This window comes from Lissotriton vulgaris, chromosome 1_1, assembly GCF_964263255.1.
Source record: "Lissotriton vulgaris chromosome 1_1, aLisVul1.2, whole genome shotgun sequence".
NCBI classification, from domain to species: Eukaryota; Metazoa; Chordata; class Amphibia; order Caudata; family Salamandridae; genus Lissotriton; species Lissotriton vulgaris.
The window spans coordinates 222,512,484-222,538,215 of record NC_141685.1 but is presented as its reverse complement, the minus strand read 5'-3'; the positions used below and the strand labels follow the sequence as shown (position 1 = coordinate 222,538,215).

The 25,732-nt window shown below is 46.5% G+C and overlaps 1 protein-coding gene across 5 annotated transcripts in view; it reads right to left on the bottom strand.

Annotated features, from left to right (window-relative positions):
• Positions 1 to 7,004: 7,004 nt before the first annotated feature.
• The window catches only part of LOC147740938 (acyl-coenzyme A amino acid N-acyltransferase 1-like), a 162,801-nt gene continuing 144,073 nt past the window's right edge, over positions 7,005 to 25,732 (bottom strand). For all 5 annotated transcript variants that reach the window (XM_086952228.1, XM_086952224.1, XM_086952226.1 and 2 more), the window contains exon 4: positions 7,005 to 7,622. In XM_086952228.1, the coding sequence (XP_086808354.1) occupies positions 7,026 to 7,622 (597 nt within the window). In that variant the 3' untranslated portion in view covers positions 7,005 to 7,025. The remainder of the gene's footprint in view (positions 7,623 to 25,732) is intronic.

Genomic DNA, 25,732 nt, shown 5'->3' with positions numbered 1-25,732 from the left:
GGCCTCTCTGCAGGATTTATTGTACCACGAGTCTGCCTTTGGACAGTATTCTTTCCTTGATTTTTTTATCTTTTCAGTAAAAAAAGTTTTGAGTTTTTATAGGTGCCATTCATTGGCAATTACCTTAGCCCATTTGACTCTCCTGCAGTCGTTGGTGAGCTTAACTTCTACAGTTCCCTTCAAAGTTTCCTGATAATTGTATATGGGAAGACCTGAAACCTGCTGTGATAGTACTAGGGGATTGTGGTCACTTTCGATCCATTCCTGTACTACCATGTACCAGAACTCCAAATTAAGAAAAATATAATCAATACGGCTGCTTCTCAACCCATTATTGAAAGTATGAGTGCCCCGCCTCTCTGACTTAGACCTCCCATTCACAGCCCTTACTCCCCGTTCCAGGCATAGCCCTCTCAGCTTTAATGCAGACTCAGTCCATCTTTTTATAGGCAGGAGATCAAGGGACAGAATGTCCCATTGTGCGTCCTCCTCAATACTGAGGTTGCCATCCTCGTGGTTAAGAGTGCAGTTGAAATCCCTTACTATTATTAAATTACTGCATCCCCTGTACTGATCTAAGGAACTATCTAAGAACGCAACTGTACTAGAACCTCTACCCCCTGGGGTCCCTCTTGCGTGGACATTGATAACCAATATTTCCCGAACATTACCCATCCGGAGTCTGATGACTAACATATCCCTTCTGTCGATCTGGACTTCCTCCACTTTGTAGCCTGCTTGCTGTCTGACCCAGAAGACGAGTCCCCCTATGGGTCTACCCCTCTGACCCCCCATGGTCGGTTTATAAAAATTAAGGAAGCCTGGGTGATAAATTTGTTCTAGTGCCCAGGTTTCCTGAATTGCCCAAATATCGTGGTTGTCGATAAATGCTGACCATTCGGGAGAGGAGGTTTAAGAAGAAAGACCAGCAATATTCCAGGTGACTAATGATAGGTTTGCTTTATTTGGCACTTGGTTTGGAATGTTGGGAGTAACCAAGGGGTTGGGAGAGTTGGCATTATCCAAATCCATCTGACCAGATCCGCTATTGGGCATGAGAAACACTGCTAGGAGAGGTGTGGGAAGTTGATCCCCGTCGCTACACTACTCCTGTCCACCCCGCCTTGTCCTTTGTCCCCCAAGGTGTTAATGCCTCCCACGTATCCTGCGCCTACCTGTTTAGTGTTCCAGTTTGGAGTGGGTTCCATGATGTTCGGAGAATTAGGTTCTAAAACGTTCTCACAAATTTGCCTTAAATCGTGTGTGCCTGTAGAGGATAGACTGGTATTAGAACCAAGTCAATTGATGTCCCTAAGGAGGCAAAAGTGTCAAAACGGTTATGTGTAGGGACTGAATAGTTATGTTTGCCATACACTTTTAATACCACGCCCATGTACTGCACCTATTATCTGCAGGCGGTTGGTAGAAAAAGCCTTGGGGGAGGATGTTAATATCATTCCTCTTGATTTGTCGATTTCCTGCCCTGTCCATATTATGTTGAACCAGACCCGGAGACCGAAAACTTAGGAACACACAGTCCCCAGGCAGGGACTTGTGTGATTCACCAATCCATGGTACTCTTCGAGCCATTTTTAAATTGCGGAAGAGGTCATGCTTTATACCTGTCCTGTCCGTCAACAGATGTAGTGTCTTGTTCCTCAATCTAGATCAATGTTCCTGCGTAGTAGACGGTATCACTGGGACATTGGCCAAAACAACTGTGTAGGGTGTCGAGTCCAGAGGGAGATGTAGAGACGTGTGGACATTAGAATTGCTAATAGCACGTTGCTCAGGAGCCCGAGTACATGAATGACCCGCTGTCTGAGCTGGTGGAGGGGGTACACCACTATGAGTGGGATGCAAGGATTGGTTAGCCCCAGATGCTACATCAGCTGGGGGTATGGGGAAATGTACAGTATGAGTGCCCTGATGTGTGCTCAACTCACCAGTTGAGGGTCTGTCCCTTCCCCCTGCCGCATATTGGGATTGGTTAGCAGGTTGCTAGAAATACACTGCTCTATTTTAGCCAACCTTCCTTCTATCAGAATCAATTCGTCTAGGAGCGGGTTGATCAGGGCTAGGAGTGTGTTTTCTATCCATGTGCAGAATGCAGCGTCAGACGGGCATGATGATAGGACAGTTGTTGCGGAGGTGGTAGTGGTTATAAAAGCATTGTTGGGAACAGTATTGGTCTTTAAGCTACCTTCGCTCCCATTTTCACCCACCTTACGACTGGTAGCTCTAGATACCTGCTGGTTGGACTTAGGGGGACCTCGAGCTTTCCTTTTTTGTGAAGGCGGTTCCACCCCAAGGACCTAACTAGTCTTCTGGCTCCACGTGTGTACCATAGGGGTCTCTGAGGTGTGGGCTGTGCTCCGCAAGTTGGAGGGTGGAGAATGTGGTAGTGCCAATGACATGTGACTAGACAGTGAGAATACATCATTGGTGGCAGTTCAATCAAGAAGAGACAATGGCTCTATACTGCTCATAGGTAATTGGGGTTCCAGCGACAGTCTGCGTTCGGTCAGCTTGATCTTGTGGATCAGTGCTGATTTGGCCCTGGAAAGGAACACATTTAGTGTCCCCACAACTCCAAATCCCACCCCCGCCTTGCGCTTGTTCATTATAGCTGCAACCTGAAATCAGCAACAACAAGGGCTGACAAGTACAATGCTTACAGACGGACGTTAGGGGGGTGGCCCAGCCCAGGCTCTGCCAGTCTCTGATGGGCTCAGACGGGTCCGCCCTTGGTCAGGAATTCGTACGGGCGTCGTCCCGTGTCACATGTGGCGAGGCAGCGCTTTATGCACGGAGACCACGCCTCCCCTTAACTCCCTCGGGGTTGTATTCCTCTCCCAGGGTGATGTCAGGCAGTTCCCAACTTGAGTGGCAGCACAAGAGCGTCCCGCAAAGCCGACTGCCTGCAGGGCGGTAAGAGCGGCAATGGAAAGTCTCCAAGTTGTGTGAATAGCAAGGTAACAAGGTGGCAGCTAAGAAAAGAAAGGTCTCCCTTTTGTTTGTAAGGGGCAAAAAATGACTCCACGCCAGGTCCATGCGTAAGACCCCAAAAACTTCGGCCTTTCCCACTTGGCTCACCTACTCCCTCACACACTACTCCGGTGATGTTGGGTGAGTGAGCTTTAGTGTGTGTTGCACTTATTCCTTCTGGCAGAGGCTGGTTCATCTCTCCAGATGTGCAGGTCCTAGTCGTAGTGCCACTTGTCTCACTGGCTACTCCTTATGTCTACACCTTTCCTACCACAGGCGTCTATATTTTTTATTTTAACTATTTCTGTAGGCTTTTTAATTTGGTATACACAGAGCTATGAAAGAAAGTGAACTGTTTCATTTATTACAATTCATAATCATAACTTTGGCTATTGTCAGCACGCAATGTTTACTTGGACCGGGAGACGTGTAGTTCCTGTACGGACTTTGGTGCTCCCTGACTGGACCTGTCTCTATTTCATTGACTCTAGCACATTAAAATAAAGCTGTGACCTTATCAATAAGAATGAAAGACACAGTCCATAATACAAGAACAATGTTCCCAGGATAGGCACCAATGGGGAAGGAGCGAGAAAAAACATACTACAAAATACATTCAAAGATTTTCTCATAATACGACTTTGTTTGGTTCAGAGTCTGTAATGATGACCACAGTAGCAAGGCACTTGGTCATGCCCGAGGTGGGACAAGGGCGGGCGGAAAGGGAGGAGCTGGGGCTAGGGACGGCAGTTCGCCGTTAGCCCAGGAAGGAGAAGGACGACAATAAAAAAGGTCTTAATCATCCACTCGTTGTCCGTGTGTTTCTATACCAAGACGGACACTACAGAGTCCTTTCAGGTAACATGACTGGATACATAGTATGTGACGCAGTCTTGGAAGCCAGGTTGTCCTTAATGAGTTATGTCACGTTCAGCGTGAGTGTGAAAGCCTCAGCCTTTCAGTGTAAGCCCATAATTCTTTATTACAGCAAGGAAAATAACTGCGGCAGGGATCACATAGAGTATTACAATGTCACATTAAAAATGGAAGAAAGCATGAAGTTGGCTTTTGTTAGCATATGCTTGATTTCTAATACATTACACACTACAATTTTAAAACAGACTCCACATTATCACTTGCCTTTGGTCTCTGAATCAACACCTGTGTGCCCTGTCAGGCTTGGAAACAGTTCAAAATGTTTCAGCCTCAACATGGAGCTAACTATTTTGTAGTACACCTACGACAACATAGGCAAGAACAATACTGCTCTTTAGCAGGCCAAAAGACACGAAGGCAGAGCCCTGCTGCTTCAAAATGACGTTCGTTGTAAGCACAGTGGCCTATTCGTGCTAACTCTTAGCTCTTCCCGTGGGATTCTTACACATGCAGAAGTCACCTCTACAGAATAGTTTAAAATTCTGATGCGGCCATGGTTCTTATTTGGCACCCAATGGAACATGAAAACACACCTCTCCTGTATCTACTATTATACTTCACATGAGTTGGGTGGTGTGTTTTCACCACAGCTGCACCCTGCATCTTTCCCAACGCATACATATACTGACATCAGTGTACGGTAGGGAAAGATAGGGAAGAAATATCCTATTTATTCAGTTGCTCACAAGCATGTCAGAAACTGTTAGCATGCGTGAAGCTTAATGTGGATACATGAAGCTGCCTTCAGGCAGCCAGGGTTTGGACTAGAGAGCAACTGACCATGGAAAGGGAATGAGCAGACATAGGAGTCATACTAGCAGCAAACTAATGCAAGAACCAATATTAAACGGGATTTTAAGGGATTTTTTGCAAGTATTTTTCAGGTTATTGATGCTTGACTCACACTTACACACATTGCCTGTGATGTCACTCACTTGCCTAAGTCATGGATGCTTGATATAATGTTGTAATCTGTGAGCCATCAGTTACATCATGAATGCACACCTTTCCTTACACCTCACTGAAGAGAAGGAAGCAGCTTATTCGCTTACTGATTTGGGGTTGAGGAAAGTCTTGATGGCTCTTCTGAATGAGATGCGGGTGAAATGGATCTGATCAGTATTTACATATGTGTGTACGTTTGTGGCAGTTATTCAGCGTAAACTGAACCGAAAGTCTCAGGGTCAAAGGCAAACATTCAGCCAACGAGTGATGGGAGAAGCAGCGGGCTCTGTAGGTGGAAGTAGATCTTTCATACATTAGAGCAGGGTTGGGGTGGTACTGATGGATACGTTGATGACCTGCCACATCTGTGTGCAAACATCAGCCTATGGCTGGTGTTTCAATCAGAGGGAAGGGGAGCAAGTACAATACATAGGCACGGTGGTTCCTAGCCACACTTTCCTGGGCATGTGGCTCATGAGAATACTCCAGGCGGATCCTCAACCTGCCTAAAAGCATACACATCACGCAGCACCTGAGAGACCTTCACTGGCTCCCCATCCAGAAAAAAATGCCAATTCAAGCTTTTGACCCATGCCTACAAAGCCCTCCAGACCAATGACCGGCATACATGAACCACCACTGAAGATCCACCAACCAACCACAAACCTCCGCTCCGCTTCACCTCACCCTTGCACAAACACCATGCATCTGCCGCACCGGAGGACGATCCTTCTCCCACCTTGCTACCAAGTTCTGGAACGCCATTACAATCCACCTTCGAAAATCATCCTCATTGACAGATTTCAGGAAGAGACTCAAGGCCCGGGCTCATTGACTGAGACCCACAGCCCAGCACCTGGATACCTTCACGAGTAGTTGTATGATGTTACAACACGTGTTATTACAACGCGTTCTGTTACATCGCATTTGTTACGACTGCAATGTTACCACGCTATGCCTTTACAAGGCAAGTCTTTACATCGACTTGCGTTAGGTGGCGTGCTAACATTAGAAAAGTGTAATTTACTATTCCAACTCCAGTCCACTTATCAGTAGGGAAGGTGTTGGGATAGTAAACTACACTATTTTTAATATTAGCACGCCATTTAGCGCAAGTCGATGTAAAGACTTGCGTTGTAATGGCATAGCGTGGTTACATCGCGGTCGTTGTAATGACTGTGATGTAACAGTATTGCGGTGTACTGACCGCGTTGTTAAGGATGTTTCCCTCACAAGTGATAAGCTGCGCTATACTAGTACTGCTTGATTAATTGATTGATTGATTGATTGATTGATGTGGCTGGGGATAATATTTGATATGAAAAGAAGACCCTTATCTGCATTTAGTCATTCAGTCGCTAAATACCAGGAGAAGGTGTTCAGTTGACTTAGATGTTTCAAAGAAGGAATCAAAACATCACACGTTTTTTACGGAGGACAAACATATTTGTATAATGTATGGATGTGAAAATATGCATACGGCTATCCTATGACTATCTTCCGTCATCATACTCAAGCATGTAATCCAGAGAGGACTTTTGCCCAAGGTTGCACAAAAAGCTTCCTGCTGGATCTGAAAGTGGATGGTGCCTTCTGGCAATTCAGTGATGCACCCATATTTCTGATAACTTAGTCTAAGGCCTTTGGAAGGTGTTTAACACTCACCTGCAGATGTGCTTGTGCTCGACAACAGTTAAGAATCGTCCTGGCACAATTGAATACACTGAAGCAAGAAGTCACCCCTGGGGACTTCCACTTAATACTTTAACTAAGATTGGATTAGTGCAACTAGAAGCGGTATGTATAGGCATCTAACTGCTTCACATCCTTTAGTGGACAAGGAATGCGTCACAATTGTCCAAGCCGTAACCACATCTAACCCCATTTTGTTGCACAAGTGTGTAACTTGGACTTTTGCACATGTGCATGTTCAGGTACAGTGACACAAACATGTTTCATGAATTTCCATACTTAGTGCATTTATGCATCCCTCAGTTACAGAAGCAAAATTCATACCGCACGTCTGAAATGGTTTTCAGTGGTGAAGAAAATTTTTTATTGTTTTGTTGGTTTTTGTGTGTTTTATAAGATCCAGGAAATAGATCATGCTCTTACAAATTTTTATTTTTTATTTCTCTTCAAAGATATACAGGCTTTCACAGCTTGCTATAAGTTGGGTATCCTAAGTGGTGATGGAGAAAGCGTTGTATCTCCTTCCAGGAATGTTCCTGTGCCCTGCCATGGGCTTCCAACTCTCCTCCCCACACCACCGGCTTGGGAAAATTGGATAAGTGGGATATTCTGCAAAGGGGAGACCCTGGAGGCTCAATAAGGTGTCCAGCACCTGGGTAGAACAGGAGGTGACCATTCGTCTTCCCGTTCTTCTTCAGCCGCACCAGCGCCTCATCCGCGTACAGTTTGCTGTTGTAGTTTCTGTCGTCACCAGCCACGATGAAAAGTATCGGACCCAAGGCTCTCTCCACGGGGAGCTGACTGTCCTGATGCTCTGGTGCCCTGGGATCCACAAAAATATCATGCACATCCACCGCCCCAGAATCAGTGATGTGAGTAAACTCCACCCTATAAGCAGGACCTTTAATGCAGAGGTCCTGGTAGCGTAGTGTCGTGCCATTGATGTTGTTGGTACCATTGATGCAGATCGTGGCTCCCACCTGTTTTAGGAATGTCGCCATGGCCAAGGCAATCTCCGCTCCTTTGCAGGTGGCCACCACTCCAACAGTGGGACCCAAGACCTGAAAAAAAATACATTTGTGATTAGGACATACCATTGTCTTTTTAGCTTTACTGCCAGAAACAAGTGGTTTATCATAAAATAATTGCCAGAATATGAGATTGAGCATCCTGATTTGAAGACATCCACTGAAAGGTGAATGTCATGGATGAGGTGGCAAACTTAAGGAGCAGTGGTAATTTGACCACATGGAATAAAATATGCATAAACGAGGATTTACAAGGAGCCTTTAGAAAAGACTTATATATATTGTGTCATGTCACAACTTCTCCTGTCTTCCAACATTGTTTTGTAATTCTTCACAGACAACACAATACATTATTTACAGACTTTTACCAAGAGCATGACAACAACCCTAAGGGCTCCATTCCAATGTTGGACGGACCAGAGTCTGTCCGACATTGGTGAGGAACTGGAACCGAATGGCCTCCTATCATGGGTTCCAGACCTGGAATTAGGATGCAATCGGACCCTGTTCGGTCGCATGCCTATTCTTTTCAATGAAAGCATGCATTCCGAATGGAATGCATGCTCTCATTGAAAAGAGCAGAGGTGCAGTTCATAACTGCACCCCATGGCAGGCACTGGGTGCAGAAATCAACAGGGGGGGCACCTTAGATGCCCCCTAGGCCGCCATTCAGTGGCATTGCACCCATGGGGGCCCTGCTGTGGGCCCCAAAGCTGTTTCCGAATGCCTTTCTGTGCTGGAAAGGTCAGCACAATTGGCAGTGAGAGACTGCTGCTGAAATCCGGAAAGAGCCGGCCAAGGGATTACTGGAAGGTTTTCGGATGGGCTCTCATTCGGTAAACCGAATCATATTCCCTTCCGACCGAACCCATCAAAATGGCTTGGTCAGAAGGGAATCCGAATAGCAGATTACAATGCGGTCAGGAGGGCTCCGACCAACGGTCAGAGCCCTTCCTGCCAGCATGGTAATTGGGCCCTTAGTGTGATAAACGCCACTCAGTTCTTCAAAAACATAAAATGTTTTTATTCTAGTATTTTCTGACCTACAACTCTCTATTAATTTGATAAGGCTAAAAGCAGTCTTTAGAAAGAATGTTGAATAAAAGCAAATTCATTCTTTGTTTTGGTACAAACTAAAATTATCGCCTTTACATTTCATTTTTTTTTACCAAAAATGCTCAAGTTAAGGTGTAAATGGGATATGCAATTATAATTGACACAGTACGTTTTTATACCATTCTTTTATAAATTTATTAGTTTGAATATCCAATCACCCAGATAAAGTTTTCATAAGATAATAAAATACAATCTAATAATACATCCCAAATATTAACCATTGTTAGTTTCACCTAGGCTGTTTTTCAGTCGAACTAGAGAGAGAAATTAGCTATTCCATTTACAGAAGATTTGACAGTACTCTGCAGTTACAGTAGTCTATCAGAATGTTTTTTGGCACAAGGTGTTGTGCTTCTCTGATTGGTGGAATTGGATGGCACCCGTGGTATCCCTCACCCAAAAGGTCAGGTTAGTGTTTATTGTGGCAGCCAGGGTAGTGTCAGGCCCAATGACTAGAAAAACGTTTTCATGGAATATCATAAGTGAGAAACCAATGTACTTATACGGTTTAATGGACATTTTCAGAATGAATGGCATTTACTATTTCACAGAAGTCAATTCATTGAATATCTTTTTTGAAAATGTGTTTCTTGATGCTTATTTATTTTCTAAGCTGTAAATGCAATGGTTATTAGTCGTATTGATTTCAGTGATTTATGTCGTTCACATTGTCAAACAATATATATGGATGCTTTTAATCTGCTGACCCCTCACAACCCCTAGACACCATCCATCCCTGACTCTTAAAATCCCCTCAAGACACCTAAACTGCCCCCATCCCTGATCCCTAAACTCGACACACCCTTGTTTTTGAAACTCTGTTTATTAAAGTTTTGTTAAATACAAGACTACAATACAAGGATAGTTCAGACTCCATAGCTTGTAACAAACATAACATAGCGCCACCAGAACTGGTCAACATTGCTCCATTTCCCACCTGTCATCTTAGTCTCAGCAGTACTTCCACCCACTGGGAATTTCCAATCACTGAAACACCCCTATCACCTTTCAAGGTGGCCTGTTGTTTGAGGGATCCATGCATCTGGTTAACATTTCACTCCATACTGCAAGGTTCTCTGTATGTTTTTCATCTGTGCATTGATTTTAATATATCGGCAAGGGCCCACTCAATGAAGACCTTTTTCCATGTAGTCACTTCCGGTGCATTGGGAGACGCTCAAAGGATCCCATTCTGCATTTTGCCAGCACCCTCCCCTGGCCCACTCTTCGGAGTGCCATTGTACCAGTTTTCATTTTAAGAATATTCAAAGCAAACATACCTTTATGGAATTATCTAGGCAAATACCAGTAAGATTTCCCAATATCCCCATTACCTCCCTCCAAAATCTTTCCAAGTGCAGACAGGTCTAGGTGAGGTGAAAAAACATAAGGCGCAATTCGCACTCAGAGTCGATTTCTATTAGGGTATGGTATGTCCTATGCAGGTCTTGACACTGTACCAGTTTAGATCTAGTGTTTGGGGATAGGTGCATTTTGAACTTGTTCACAGGCCTTCTTCCATTCAGACGCTGACAATTCTGGAGCCCAGCGATCTCTCGTGTGTCTGTGTTCCAACCTCTAGCCTACACCGAGGCTGGGTACAGGTCTAATTATCTTCATCTGGTCATCTTTAGTAGCCGCTGCATGCTGTGTGTTCCTTGAGTCCTTTTGTATAGGATATACCTTGGGCCGTATATGCCAACCTCACCTACTACAGAAACCTCCCAGGCCCCCATCTAAACTGCTCCTCCCCCTCTAAGGAGGATACGACTCTGGTGTTGATAGACCGACCCCTTGTTCTTATATGCACTCCCTCCTGCCATCAAAGGAAGGACAAATCAGTGGGCGTATTTTGGTAGAATTCAGGGACCAACAGGGAAGAGTCATAGCAAACGGTGCTCTTTTTAGGACTTTGATTACCACCCTGTGACAGGTTTCTGCTACCTGACGGATGAAAAACAGTAAACTTCTCAGGGTCCCCCACCCATGACGGACTGCCCTGGTGATGTGTGACTTGAGTGCATGCCTGCCACCAGTGACTTTTCCAATCATGGACAATCCTGAAACCAGTGAACCGCATGTTGGAGGTGGGCTGCGACACGATTTAGGAACAGGTTTGGCAGCCCTATCCCCCCCCCTCAACCCATGGATATCTAATTTTTCCCTAGACCAGTGTATACACCTCAACCTGTCCAGTCGAGAAAATGTCGGGACCGGGCACACTCATAGGCAGCAGGGAAGGAATACCATCTTGGCTAGTGAGATTCGTCCCACTATGGAGAGGAGATGGGGTAGTCAGAAATCTACAGAGCGGCCTTCCAACACTTTGCTGATGTTACGTTTGTTACTATGATCAAGGTCGTGGCCAAGATGGCAGCAGGAGCAGATGTCTCGGGTGAGTGCAGGTACGCCTCCACCCAGCATTATCCAGTGCTCCAGAGACCATTCTTGATATTTGGTAAGGTGCCTCAACCACTCTCACATTCTCTGACATTACTGGGCCACTGATTGCCTGCTGGTAAGAACGGGACCCTTCCCACAGCGAGAAGCAGGTGTAGTAACGGAGCCACCCGGCCCGTCCTTACACGCACGCACGCACACATGCACCTCAGGGGCGGGTTAGCCCCTGGGTATAAATAAACTGGTGTGAGACCGCTTGTGGTCTTCGACCCAAGCAAGCAGTCAGTGTCTGTGTCGGTTATTACCCACCAATAGTCAGGCCCCACTCTGCGGCCTAGGTCCTCACTGCCCCTGTGCCCCTGGCACTAAACTGTCGACGAGGCGGGTCCTATCCCACGCCTCGCCTCCGAGCAAACACATCGCCTCTTCCGTCTTCTGCCTGGAGGGCTCACGCCTGTTGCGCTTAAGCCCTCGGCATAAGGCCGGCAAGTGCGGGCGTGTACCCCGCTACCCTGTTGCCCACTCGTCCTGCGGACAGCAGTGTGACAGAAGAGTGACCTGGCAGAACACGCGCGCCAGGCCGTGGCGCCGCTGTTGACGAAGCTCGCGGCACATGCGGCAGCGGCCCCGCCCAGCCCCGTAGCTCCAGGAGTGCAACATCATGCCGCCGCACTCCTGAGTGGGCGTGCTGCTTGCGCAGTGCGGGCACGTGACCGGAGGGTGACCCGGGCGCATCGGGGGGACTAATTCGGCCTCCCCCGTGTCAGGCAGGCACATACTGGGCCCTGTGCGCGTCGGGGGGGGGGGGAAGAGATCAGCTCCCACGCTTTGCAGCTAGAACACTGGGGACAAGGTGGAAGAGCAAGTGCCCACCAGCTGCCGGCCCCCACACGGGAGCACATTCCACTCGGGCCCCGCCAGGAGAAGTGGCGGCAACGTGCCAGCAGCGCTCACGGCCTAGTGCCCCACCTCCTAGTGAAGCCTCAGAGCCCGGGACACTTCAAGGCCCAAAGCCTGTTACACTGCAGGACACACCACACTGGCCTAGCACGTGCTCTGTGGCGCACACAGTGGGCAATCATTGGCACCAGCATCCTCACGACTGGCGCTGCACGTGCCTGGAAGGCCCCAGGAACCGCGCCACATGGCGCCAACCACTGCAGAGAAGCCCCGCCTACCCTCACCACAGTAAGGCACATCTCGGCGTAGCAGTCTTCTGCCACGTGCCCACACGTCACACAGCATGAGCGTGCAACCAGCGGGCAATTCAGGCGCCGCAGCCGTGCCAGTGATACAGCAGGCCCCTCAACAAGCTGGACCTAAGGGCGATGTACAGCCTCCAGTCGACGCAAATGCCGCAGGCCCAGCGGCAGCCGCCACACCGGCCCCTCCCGGCCATGGTCTCGGAGCCCCTCCCACCGTTCAGCGAACTCTCGGACCCGTTCACGGCAGCGAGATGGCGCTTATCGATAGGAAGACTCGACCACTACTTCACAGGAGTCAGAGAGACGGATGGGAGAGTGAAACGCTCACTGCAGATGTGCTATGGAGGTGACAAACTCTACGAGCTATTCAAAACGCTGCCGGACAGAGGCGAAGCCCATGACTACAACGCGGCAGTCGCTGCATTAAATCGATACTTCGACCCAAGAGTAAATCCTGACTACGAATGGTCTAAGCTATGCCAAGCATGCCAGGGTGAATCGGAAGGCTGAGGAAACTTGCAACAGCCTGTGAACTGCCAGACCAAAAACTACAGATACGAGCGCAACTCATCCAGGGCTGCAGGTCAGTGCAACTCAGACGCCTCATCCTTAGGCAACCTCGGATATCTTTAGATGAGATCGTCGTTCTGGCAAGGTCGCATGAGCTCTCCAACGCCAGGGCGGACGAGATGCAGGCTGCTCTAAACCATCCCGGAACGGCGGCAAAGGCCCCAGTCATTAAGGAGGAACAGGTAGACGTGATCCGCCGACGACCACCAGGTCAGAGAGGAAATACCCCGACAACGCCGCGCGCAGCGTGTGGAAATTGCGGCATGGACCACCCAGCTGGAGGGAGATGTTTCGCGAAAGGCAAGGTATGCTCGAACTGTGGGAAGCAAACAATTTTGAGAAAGTATGCCGTAGCAGCGCCGGTCGACGCCCAGGAGCAAATGCAAGGGGCCCCGCACATGCTGTGCGACAGTTGCGCTGGAAGACCCGGGACCCTGCAGCGACACTGCACGATCGGCATTTCACCTAGAAGATGACGACGACGTTTTTTTTGTCTCATTCGTAGGAAGGGAAGGGTCAAGGAGAAGACCGCCCCCATGTGTGAAATCACAATAGCCGGCTCCCAGGTACAAACGCTGATTGGCATGGGGGCATCCGTGAATGTAATGGACAGCATCCAGTATGAAAAGTTGTCTCCACGTCCGACGCTAGCACCATCAAAAGCCAAAATCTTCACCTACGATAACGACGACCCGCTTCCACTGAGAGGAGTAATAGAAGTAGTTGCCGCCTGCAATGACCAGGAGGTGAAGACAAGATTCCATGTGACCGGAGGAAGGCGGGGCATGCTGCTCAGCTGCCACAGAGCCGAAGACCTCCAACTGGTATTCTTTGCACGACAAGTACCCGAGCTGCACGCGGACGCGATGCTGAAAGACTTCCCCGCCCTATTTCAAGGACTCTGCCGGCTGAAAGGAAAGACATTCAAACTCCATGTGGACCACACAGTGAGACCAACTGCGTTGAGGCACAGACGAGTGCCATTTCATCTGAGAGCACACAGCCTGGTGCCATACGCTTATCCGTGGACATGCGCCTACCGAATAAAGCTGTGAAAAGGGAGAGACATCGTAGCAGACCTGAATGGATCTCAGTGGTTTTCGAAACTGGATCTAAATGCCGGGTACCACCAGCTCAAGCTACACCCGGATAGCCGCAACATAACCACGTTCTCTACGCACGTCGGCCTTCGAAGGCACAAGCGGTTAAGCTTTGGTGTGTCAACAGCCGCGGAGGTTTTCCAGAACGCGTTTAGAGAGACTCTGTCAGGACTGTCGGGAGTAATAAATCTGAGGGACCACATCCTAGTCTTCTCTAAAACACTCGAAGAACATCATGTACACCTCCGCGCCACCCTACAACGCCTGGCGGACCACAGCCTTACCATACACCGGACCAAGTGCTCTTTTTACAAAGAGTCAGTGGAATTCTTTGGGTACATATTCTTGAGGGATGGACTCCAGGTGGACCCGAAAAAGGCAGATGCAATCAGGTCGGCGCCGAAACTAACATCGGCAACGGAGGTCAGAAGCTTTTTAGGGATGGCCACGTACTGCAGCAGTTTCATCCCTGGCTTGGCATCCCTCACGGAACCCCTACGCATGCTGACGAAGACGGGACAACCGTGGACATGGTCCGCGAAGGAAGATGAAGCATTCACAGCTGTCAAGGAGGCGCTGATCGATGACAAGGTCATGGCTTACTTCAGGCCACACTGACGCACGGAGGTAGTTGTGGACGCAAACCTGGTTGGTCTTGGGGCTGTCCTCATGCAAGAGACGGAAGCGCATGAATGGGTGCCCACGGCATACGCCAGTCGGGCGTTGATGGCAACCGAGATGAGGTATGCACAGATTGAACGGGAGGCCTTGGCGATCAAGTGGGCGTGCCAACACTTCCACCTATACTTATATGGACATGAGTACAAAGTTGCCACGGATCACAAGCCCTTGGTGCCACTGTTTGCAGGGACGGCCAGACTCGCTCCTCCCCGCATCGAGAGGTGGGCCGTGCAGCTACAGACCTATCGGTTTGAGGTCATCTACCGTCCTGGGGCGGACAACCCAGCGGACTTCCTATCGAGACACCCAGGCTCAGCTGCCACCGACCACGCAATAGAAGACACGGAGGAAGCCGAGGGGTTCGTGAAGATTCTGTCGCAGGAGGCGTGCCCAGCGGCCCTCACGCTGGAAGCCATCAGGAAGGCCACAGATGAAGATGAGTGCCTCACCCGAGTGAAGGCCACGTTAACAGACCGCAACTGGAAACACTTCCTAGACGGGGTCAGTGCCCTCACAGCCGCAGAACAACAGTCAAGGCAACAGATGTGGAGGACCCAGAGTGAACTCAGCGTGGGACCACATGGGATAGTCCTCTGTGGTACAACAATTGTGATCCCACACAGTCTCCAGAAAGACGTAGTACGCCTGGCCCACCAAGGCCACCAAGGGGAGTCAAAGACAAAAGCACGGCTGCGCAGCAAGGTATGGTTTCCCGGCATGGACTCGGCAGTAGAAGAAGAAATAAGTAACAGCCACTCGTGCACCATCACGGGTCAGGACCCAGCCCCTCATCCGGTGATCACTGAGGACCCCTGTCTAGTGCCATGGTCGAAGCTCAGTGTAGACTTTGGATCCTTCCCAGATGGCCGCCACACGCTTGTGGTGATAGACTCTTACTCGCGATTTCCAATAGTAGAGGTAGTACCCTCTACCGCGTTCGTGCACGTGAGAAAAGCGATGGAAAAGATCTTCGCCATGATGGGCCTGCCCGAGGAAATTAAGTCAGACAACGGTCCACCTTTTCAAGGAAAAGACTTCCAAACGTATCTGACCGCGAGAGGAATACATCACAGAAAAGTCACCCCGCAATGGCATCAAGCGAACAGCGAGATCGAGAGGTTCATGAGGACCTTGGACCGTGCCCTCCAAATTGGAGTTGAGAAGTTTGAAGACGCAGAAGAATGTATGTCCCAGTTCCTGAGCGCATACCGGCAAACACCACACTCCACCACTCGGTGTGCCCTGGCGCATCTGCTGTTGAAGAAAGTGCCAAGGGACTGTGTGCCGACTGTACCGGCATGGTGCAAAGGTCAGTCGGGCTCGGAGAGCCCAACCCAGGTCCCTGGTGGTCGGTGACAAGGTTGTCCTCAAAAACATACATCCCAACTGGAAGTATAAACCCGAGGTGTGGGAGATCGTAAATGTTCAAGGCACCATGGTATCCGCAACCCGAGGCACGAGAGCCGTGACACGAAACGTGTCATGGTTCAAGCGCGTCCCTCGAACGCGAATAAGCCAGCCAAACATCTGAGGATGCGGAGCACGCGAGCAAAGATCAGATGGACACCGAGGTGCCGACAAGCCAGCGGGAAGGGGAGATGTCCCCACCGAGACCTGAGCCTGAGAGCAATAACATCATGGAGGGCAGCCCGGGAGAGGCCCAGGGCCTAGCAGAGCAGTCTCAAGGTGATGGAGTGATGGAGAATCAACTGAGCCAGAGGTACCATCTCAGGCCAAACCCGACTCCCAGCCAAAGACTGAGAGACTATGCCTGCGAACGGAATGCCTTCAAGAAAGTCCCATGACCTGGACTATTGATCTGTGAGTTTGGAGGGATGTAGTAACGGAGCCACCCGGCCCGTCCTTACACGCATGCATGCACCTCAAGGGCGGGTTAGCCCCCTGGGTATAAATAAACAGGCGCGAGACCGCTCATGGTCTTCGTCCCTAGCAAGCAGTCAGTGTCTGTGTCAGTTATTAACCACCAATAGTCAGGCCCCACTCTGCGGCCTAGGTCCTCACTGCCCCTGTGCCCCCGGCACTACAGCAGGAACGTCCGGGTCAATGCTGCGGTGTGTCTCCGGCTTGCGAGGCACCCAAAGAAGACCTGTGGAGTGCGGATGGGGGCCAACATCCGTGTGGGCTCAGATTGCCTCCCTGCACGAACGTAGCAGTGCGGGGCTCCCGGGCCCTGCTGACTGCTCTGGGTCCTGAGAGCAGAGATGGCGTCCTGGGCCTGCGGCGCCTTGTTTCTTGTGTGCGGCCTGCTCCCCTCGGCAGTCGGCGCAGTGAGGAATGACACCAACTGAGCCGCCGCTGTGGTGTGACTCCCGGCTGCGGAGGCACGCAAAGAGGACCCGGGGAGCGAACAAGCATCAACATCCATGCAGGCCCGGATCACTTGCTGACGAGGCACTCAGCAGTGCTGGTCTTTCAGTCCCGCCGGCCACCCTGAGGCCTGAGTGCAGTGACGGCCTACTGTCTGTTGGCCCGGGAGAGGTGAGCGGCAGGCAAGACCCCACCTGATCCAGGAAAGGTGAGCGGCAGGCAAGGCCCCACCTGGTCCAGGAGTGGTGAGCGGCAGGCAAGGCCCCACCTGGCCCAGGAGAGGTGAGCGGTAGGCAAGGCTCCGCCTGGCCCAGGAGTGGTGAGTGGCAGGCAAGGTCCCACCTGGCCCAAGAGGTGAGCGGCCGTCAAGGCCCCGCCTGGCCCAAGAGAGGTGAGCGGCAGGCAAGGCCCAGCCTGGCCTGAGAGAGGTGAGCGGCAGGTAAGGCCCTGCCTGTCCCAGGAGAGGTGAGCAGCAAGCAAGGCCCCGCCTGTCCCAGGAAAGGTGAGCGGCAGGCAAGGCCCACCTGGCCCGAGAGAGGTGAGCGCCAGGCAAGGCCCCGTCTGGCCAGAGAGAGGTGAGCGGAAGGCAAGGCCCCGTCTGGCCTGAGAGAGGTGAGCAGCAGGCAAGGCCCTGCCTGTCCCAGGAGAGGTGAGCGGCAGGCAAGGCCCCGCCTGGCCCGGGAGAGGTGAGCGGCAGGCAAGGCCCCGCCTGGCCCAAGAGAGGTGATCGGCAGGCAAGGCCCCGCCCGGAGAGGTGAGCGGCAGGCAAGGCCCCGCCTGTCTGTAGTGGTGATGTAATCATTTTTATTAATTTTAATTGTTAGGAAATGCCATAAAAATGTTATACATGTAACTTGGAATGTTATGCCTTGAACCTGGAGTCTTCTTGAGCTGGAGGTTTGTTCAGTTTAGTCAGTTGCTGAACGGACTCCGTGCTGGAGAGGCGTTCCTGATTGTGGGTGAAGTACTTCAAATAAAGTTATATTTCTTGAAATCACCTTTGTAATGACTAAGTGAATCATTACATATTGGCGACGATCGGGATATACTTCACCCACCGACCCACGCAACAATTTGTGGAATTTCTCTCCTGGGAAAATAACCTTCAACTTTATGCAAAATGTCTCCATGCAAACAATCCTGCTCTTTTCCCTGTCAGAGTCCACCAAATTTACAGCGGTTTAGAGTCGTGGTGGCTAGAGTTATGGATTGGATTTGTGGAGTGCTCTGTACATGAGTGGTAGCGGTGAATTGCATAATATTGGATGCGGGAAGCGCATTACCTTCGTGGATTTGGTCCGATGATGTAATAACGATTGGGATTATTGCATCCTCTACAACGATTTGAAGGCGTCATTTGCGCTGGTCATTTGGACTGATTTTGACTCCCACTTACCCTGGCACCGGTTTGTTTTGAAAGTATACAAGGAACGCGTTGGCTTACCTACGTTCTGTTTCCTCGTCACTCTACTGATCCTGTCACTCTGCTCGGACGTTCTCAAGTTCCGAGAATACTGGTGACGTATGGCGCATGACACGTAAGCAGGGTGTTGATGATCTTGGAGCTGCAGTGAGCCATCCTGCGCTGCGTAAAAAAAGTGCTGCCATTTTGGTTCTCAGAATACACATCAGATTGATCTTTCAAGAATGTACTTACTACTTTTGGCATTCACAGAATGAACTTACTACTTTTGGTATTCACAGAAGTTAGGATTTTGTCTTAAGTTTGTCTAAAGACAAACTTAAGACAGTCTTAAGACAAACTTAAGACAGTCTTAAGACAAACTTAAGACAGTCTTAAGACAAACTTAAGACAGTCTTAAGACAAACTTAAGACAGTCTTAAGACAAACTTAAGACAGTCTTAAGACAAACTTAAGACAGTCTTAAGACAAACTTAAGACAGTCTTAAGACAAACTTAAGACAGACTTAAAACCGTCTTAAGTTAGAATTTTGTCTTAAGTCTGTCTTAAGTCTGTCTTAAGTCTGTCTTAAGTCTGTCTTAAGTCTGTCTTAAGTCTGTCTTAAGTCTGTCTTAAGTCTGTCTTAAGTCTGTCTTAAGTCTGTCTTAAGTCTGTCTTAAGTCTGTCTTAAGTCTGTCTTAAGTCTGTCTTAAGTCTGTCTTAAGTCTGTCTTAAGTCTGTCTTAAGTCTGTCTTAAGTCGGTCTTAAGTTTGTCTTAAGTTTGTCTTAAGATAAACTTAAGACAAAATCCTAACTTCTGTGAATGCCAAAAGTAGTAAGTTCATTCTGTGAATGCCAAAAGTAGTGAGTGCATTCTGTGAATACCAAAATAGTAGTAAGTTTAGGATTGTCTTAAGTTCATTCTGTGAATCGGCCCCATAATTTTAACAAACGTAAGCAGAAGGAGGACGAGAAGTTTGAAGAATATATTTCAGCTTTAAGAGTTTTAGCTATTTCTTGTGGCTTTGGTTCACTCTTTGATAATTACATCAGAAATCAATTTGTATTTAATTGTGCCTCACCTAAAATTAAAGAAAGAATACTTAGTTGTAAAAATACTACTCTCTCAGAAGTTATAGATCTTGCTTTAAGTATTGAGAGGTCAGTAATTTCAACCAAAGCCATGATGGCAGAAACAACCACTAAGGTTAACTTAGTCGCTGATGAGTATAATGAAGAAGGTTTATATGCTCTGAGTTCTAAAGATAAAATGATGAAGCCTTACCAACAAAAAGGCCAACATTTTTGCTATAGATGTGACTCTACATTTCACATAGGTAATTTCAAAGGATGTCCAGCTCTGAGTAAATATTGTTCCATCTGTAAAAAGGTAGGCCATTTTCAGAACGTTTGTAGATTTCCGAAAAGGAATTCAATAAAAGTTAGCAGTGTCGATTTAGAAGATTGTTCGGAGTCTCTCGACAATCTTTTATTAACTTTTGATATAAATGAATAGCCAATTCAGATCAAAGGGCCTTTATGTCAGGCTATTATCAATGAGGTACAATTACAGGTTATGGCAGACTCTGGTTCGCCTATCACCATTCTTCGAGACACCACGTTTATGAGAATTGGGGAAAGGAAACTGTTTTGTTTGAAACTGATGTTAACCCTAAAGCATTTGGGGAAAAGGATATTGATATGTTGGGGTTTTTCATGGGCAACTTGGAAGTGTTGGAAAGATCGATTTGTCCAAAAATCTACGTGGCAATCAAGGGAAAAAACATTGTAGGCCGGAAAGATCTAGCAAAAATGGGATTGTATTTGGTACCAAGAGATGATAATCCCTTTAGGGTTAGAGAGTGGCCTATTTGCAATATTGAGGATTCGAAAATTGATCGCTGGGATCTTTTAAACAAATTAAAAAATGTTTTCATTGACAAGGTAGGATTGGTGAAAGGGGTTGAACATAAAATTAAATTGTTACCTGGTGCTAGCCCTGTGGCACATAACGTTCGTCCCGTGCCATTGAGTGTAAGGGGTGAGTTAAAAAAAATGCTGGATGACTTGTGTCTACAAGGAATCATTCAACCTACAGAGTCTTCTTAATGAGTCGTCCCAATTGTCGTCGGTCGTAAAAAAAGAAATAACAAGCTTAGGCTATGTGCAGACCTCAGGGGTCTTAACAAAAGCATTAAATAGACTGTCATCCCCTCCCCAGAATCCATGAGTTGTTGGCAAATTTTGGGGGTTGCAAAATGGTTTTCATCAATAGACTTAAAATCAGCCTATCATCAGGTGCCTCTGTCAAAGGAGTCTCAGGAGCTGACAACCTTTGTTAATCCGTTCGAATCTTTTAAGTTTTTGAGACTTTCTTTCGGCCTGGTATCGGCGACGAGTGTCTTTAAGAGACTTATGAACACACTATTCAGGGATTTAAAAGGAGTAAAAGCGTATTTGGACAATATTTCAATTTTTGCAAAAACCTTGGATGAACATAATATTTTAGTGAGAAAAGTGCTTTCTGTGTTGGGGGAGCATGGTATGACGGTTAGAGAAGATAAATGTAAGTTTGGTGTGAATGAGTTGGAGTACTTAGGTCACACAATTTCGAAAGCGGGTACTAAACCAAAATTTTCAGTTATTAGAGCTTTGAAAGAGGCAAAGGCACCCAGTGGCAAAGACTCTCTACGTTCATTTTTGGGTCTCGCGGAATACTATGCGTGATTTGTTGCCAATTATGCTCAGATTGTGGAACCACTTCGAGTATTACTTAAGAAGGGACAAAAATTCCTCTGGTCGAAGGAACTGGATGAGGCTTTTTCAAGGGTGAAAGATTTGATTGTATCAGCTCAAGCACTTCATGCTTTTTGTGACGACTGTATGTCAATCATTTCGGTGGATGCAAGCGGGAATGGGCTAGGGGCAATTTTGAGTCAAGAAGTGAACGGCAAGGAGCAAACGATGGCTTTTGCCTCGATCACTGAAACAATTTAAAAGACACTATAGTACGATAAGAGTGGGAGGCTCTGGCCTGTGTTTGGGCGGCTCAAAAATTTTAAATGGATATTTGGGGACGAAAGTTTGTAATTTTGTCTAATCATAAGCCCCTTTCTTTTATTTTTAGCAATGTGTCAGGCAGTAATAATTTATCCCCAAGATTAACTAGACTGGTGTCTAAACTTCAGGAGTACAACACATTTCTAGGGGAACAAAATTTCAGAGCGGATTGCTTGTCAAGGATGGCAATGGGAATAGATGATGAGGATGATTAAGTTGAGGATGAGGTGGAGTGTGTAACAGTGGTTGATGCTATTGATGAATGGAATTTAACGTTATCAGAAAAGGATTGGAGTCTCCTAATATTATGTTATAAAGACGTGGGGCCCGATTCACAGAATGAACTTAAGACTCAATCCTAAACTTACTACTATTTTGGTATTCACAGAATGCACTTATTACTTTTGGCATTCACCGAATGAACTTACTACTTTTGACAGTCTTAAGACAAACTTAAGACAGACTTAAGACAGCCTTAACTTAGAATTTTGTCTTAAGTCTGTCTTAAGTTTGTCTTAAGACTGTCAAAAGTAGTAAGTTCATTCGGTGAATGCCAAAAGTAGTAAGTGCATTCTGTGAATACCAAAATAGTAGTAAGTTTAGGATTGAGTCTTAAGTTCATTCTGTGAATCGGGCCCCACGTCTTTCTAACATAATATTAGGAGACTCCAATCCTTTTCTGATAACGTTAAATTCCATTCATCAATAGCATCAACCACTGTTACACACTCCACCTCATCCTCAACTTAATCATCCTCATCTATTCCCATTGCCATCCTTGACAAGCAATCCGCTCTGAAAATTTTTAAGACAGACGTAAGACAGCCTTAACTTAGAATTTTGTCTTAAGTCTGTCTTAAGTTTGTCTTAAGATAAACGTAAGACAAAATCCTAACTGTTGTGAATACCAAAAGTAGTAAGTTCATTCTGTGAATGCCAAAAGTAGTGAGTGCATTCTGTGAATACCAAAATAGTAGTAAGTTTAGGATTGAGTCTTAAGTCCATTCTGTGAATCGGGCCCATCATTTTTACAAACGTAAGCAGAAGGAGGACAAGAAGGTTGAAGAATATATTTCAGCTTTAAGAGTTTTAGCTATTTCTTGTAACTTCGGTTCACTCTTAGATAATTACATCAGAGATCAATTTGTATTTAATTGTGCCTCACATAAAATTAAAGAAAGAATACTTAGTTATAAAAATACTACTCTCTCAGAAGGTATAGATCTTGCTTTAAGTATTGAGAGGTCCGTAATTTCAACCAAAGCCTTGATGGCAGAAACAACCACTAAGGTTAACTTAGTCGCTGATGAATATAATGAAGAAGGTTTATATGCTCTGAGTTCTAAGGATAAAATGGTGAAGCCGTTCCAACAAAAAGGTCAACATTTTTGCTATAGATGTGGCTCTAAATTTCACATAGGTAATTTCAAAGGATGTCCAGCTCTGAGTAAATGTTGTTCCATCTGTAAAAAGGTAGGCCATTTTCAGAACGTTTGTAGATTTCCGAAAAAAAATTCAATTAAAGTTAGCAGTGTTGATTTAGAAGATTGTTCGGAGTCTCTCGACAATCTTTTATTAACTCTTGATATAAATGAAGAGCCAATTCAGATCAAAGGGCCTTTATGTCAGGCTATTATCAATGAGGTACAATTACAGGTTATGGCAGACTCTGGTTCGCCTATCACCATTCTTCGAGACACCACTTTTTATGAGAATTGGGGAAAGGAAACTGTTTTGTCTGAAACTGATGTTAACCCTAAAGCATTTGGGGAAAAGGATATTGATATGCTGGGGTATTTCATGGGCAACTTGGAAGTGTTGGAAAGATCTATTTGTCCAGAAATTTACGTGGCAATCAAGGGAAAAAACATTGTAGGCCGGAAAGATCTAGCAAAAATGGGATTGTATTTGGTACCAGGAGAAGATAATCTCATTAGGGTTAGAGAGTGGCCTATTTGCAATATTGAGGATTCGAAAATTGATCATGGGGATCTTTTAAACAAATTAAAAAATGTTTTCATTGACAAGGTAGGACTGGTGAAAGGGGTTGAACATAAAATTAACTTGTTACCTGGTGCTACCCATGTGGCACATAAAGTTCGTCCTGTGCCATTGAGTGTAAGGGGTGAGTTAAAAAAAATGCTGGATGACTTGCGTCTACATGGAATCAGTCACCTACAGAGTCTTCTCAATGGGTCGTCCCCATTGTCGTCACTCGTAAAAAAAATAACGAGATAAAGCTATGTGCAGACCTCAGGGGTCTTAATAAAAACATTCAATAGACTGTCATCCCCTCCCCAGAATCCATGAGTTGTAGGCAAATTTTGGGGGTTGCAAAATGGTTTTCATCGATAGACTTAAAATCAGCCTATCATCAGGTGCCTCTGTCAAAGGAGCCTCAGGAGCTGACAACCTTTGTTACTCCGTTCAGAGCTTTTAAGTTTTTGAGACTTTCTTTCGGCCTGGTACCGGCGGCGAGTGTCTTTAAGAGACTTATGAACACACTATTCAGGAATTTAAAAGGAGTTCAAGGTAATTTGGACAATATTTAAATTTTTGAAAAACCTTGGATGAACACAATATTTTACTGAGAAAAGTGCTTTCTGTGTTGGGGGAGCATGGTATGATGGTTAGAGAAGATAAATGTACGTTTGGTGTGAATGAGTTGGAGTACTTAGGTCACACAATTTCGAAAGCGGGTACTAAACCAACATTTTCAGTTATTAGAGCTTTGAAAGAGGCAAAGGCACCCAGTATCAAAGACTCTCTACGTTCATTTTTGGGTCTCGCGGAATACTATGCGAGATTTGCTGCCAATTATGCTCAGATTGTCGAACCACTTCGAGTATTACTTAAGAAGGGACAAAAATTCCTCTGGTCGAAGGAACTGGATGAGGATTTTTCGAGGGTGAAAGATTTGATTGTATCAGCTCAAGCACTTCATGCTTTTTGTGACGACTGTATGTCAATCATTTCGGTGGATACAAGCAGGAATGGGCTAGGGGCAATTTTGAGTCAAGAAGTGAACAGCAAGGAGCAAATGATGGCTTTTGCCTCGAGATCACTGAAACAATTTGAAAGACACTATAGTACAATAAAACCGGGAGGCTCTCGCCTGTGTTTGGGCGGCTCAAAAATTTTAAATGTATATTTGGGGACGAAAGTTTCTAATTTTGTCTGATCATAAGCCCCTTTCTTTTATTTTTAGCAATGTGTCAGGCAGTAGTAATTTATCCCCAAGATTAACTAGACTGGTGTCTAAACTTTAGGAGTACAACACATTTCTGGGGGAAAGAATTTCCTAGCGGATTGCTTGTCAAGGATGGCAATGGAAATAGATGATGAGGATGATTTGGTTGAGGATGAGGCGGAGTGTGTAATAGTGGTTGATGCTATTGATGAATGGAATTTAACGTTATCAGAAAAGGATTGGAAAGAAGCTTGCTTGAAGGATTCTGTCTTGCCCAAAGCAATAGAATTTTCAACCAAAATTTGGCCTGATGTGAGGAATTTATCAAGGGAGTTGAGAAATTTTGCTCAAGTAGCTGATGAGTTATCCGTAAAAGATCACATTTTGTTAAGACGGGATACATTTGTACCACCAACTGAGATTAGAAATTCTATAGTAACAATGGCATAAAAAGGCCATTTCGGAGTTACAAAAACTTGTATGAGGATTAAAATGCATTATTGGTAGCCAAGCTTAGATGCCCTATTTAGGTTGGCAGTGAATAATTGTGAAGAGTGTAGGCTTTTCGGACAAGCACTGGAAAACCTCTTCTACTCCTTTATGCCCAACTCAGTTTCCCAGTTCAGCATGGGAAAAAGTAGGATTAGATTTTTCAGGCTCATATAATATTTTGCCTGAGGGAATTAAATACCTTATTTTAGCAATGGACTACTATTCAAAATGGATGTATTATAGATTTGTGGACTCTAATTCAGATAATACCATTTCATTTTTGAAGAGAGTGATTTTTCTTGAAGGGGTGCCTAAGGTACTAGTGACAGGTAATGGGACCCATTTTGTTTCAGAGAAAATGCTGACATTTTTAGCGTTGCAGTATGTTAAACAACTAAAAGTAGTACTTTACTCACCTTCTTCCAACGGGTTAGTGGAACGTGGTAACAAAATCTTGAAGGAGGGGATTCAAATGGCTATAGCGTCTGGTTTAGATGTGGAAAAGTTTCTAGACGAAAAAGTGTGGAACTACAATACTTCCCCACATTGTACAACCGAGGTTACCCTTTTTGAAGTTTTAAGGGGGAGGAAGGTTCAC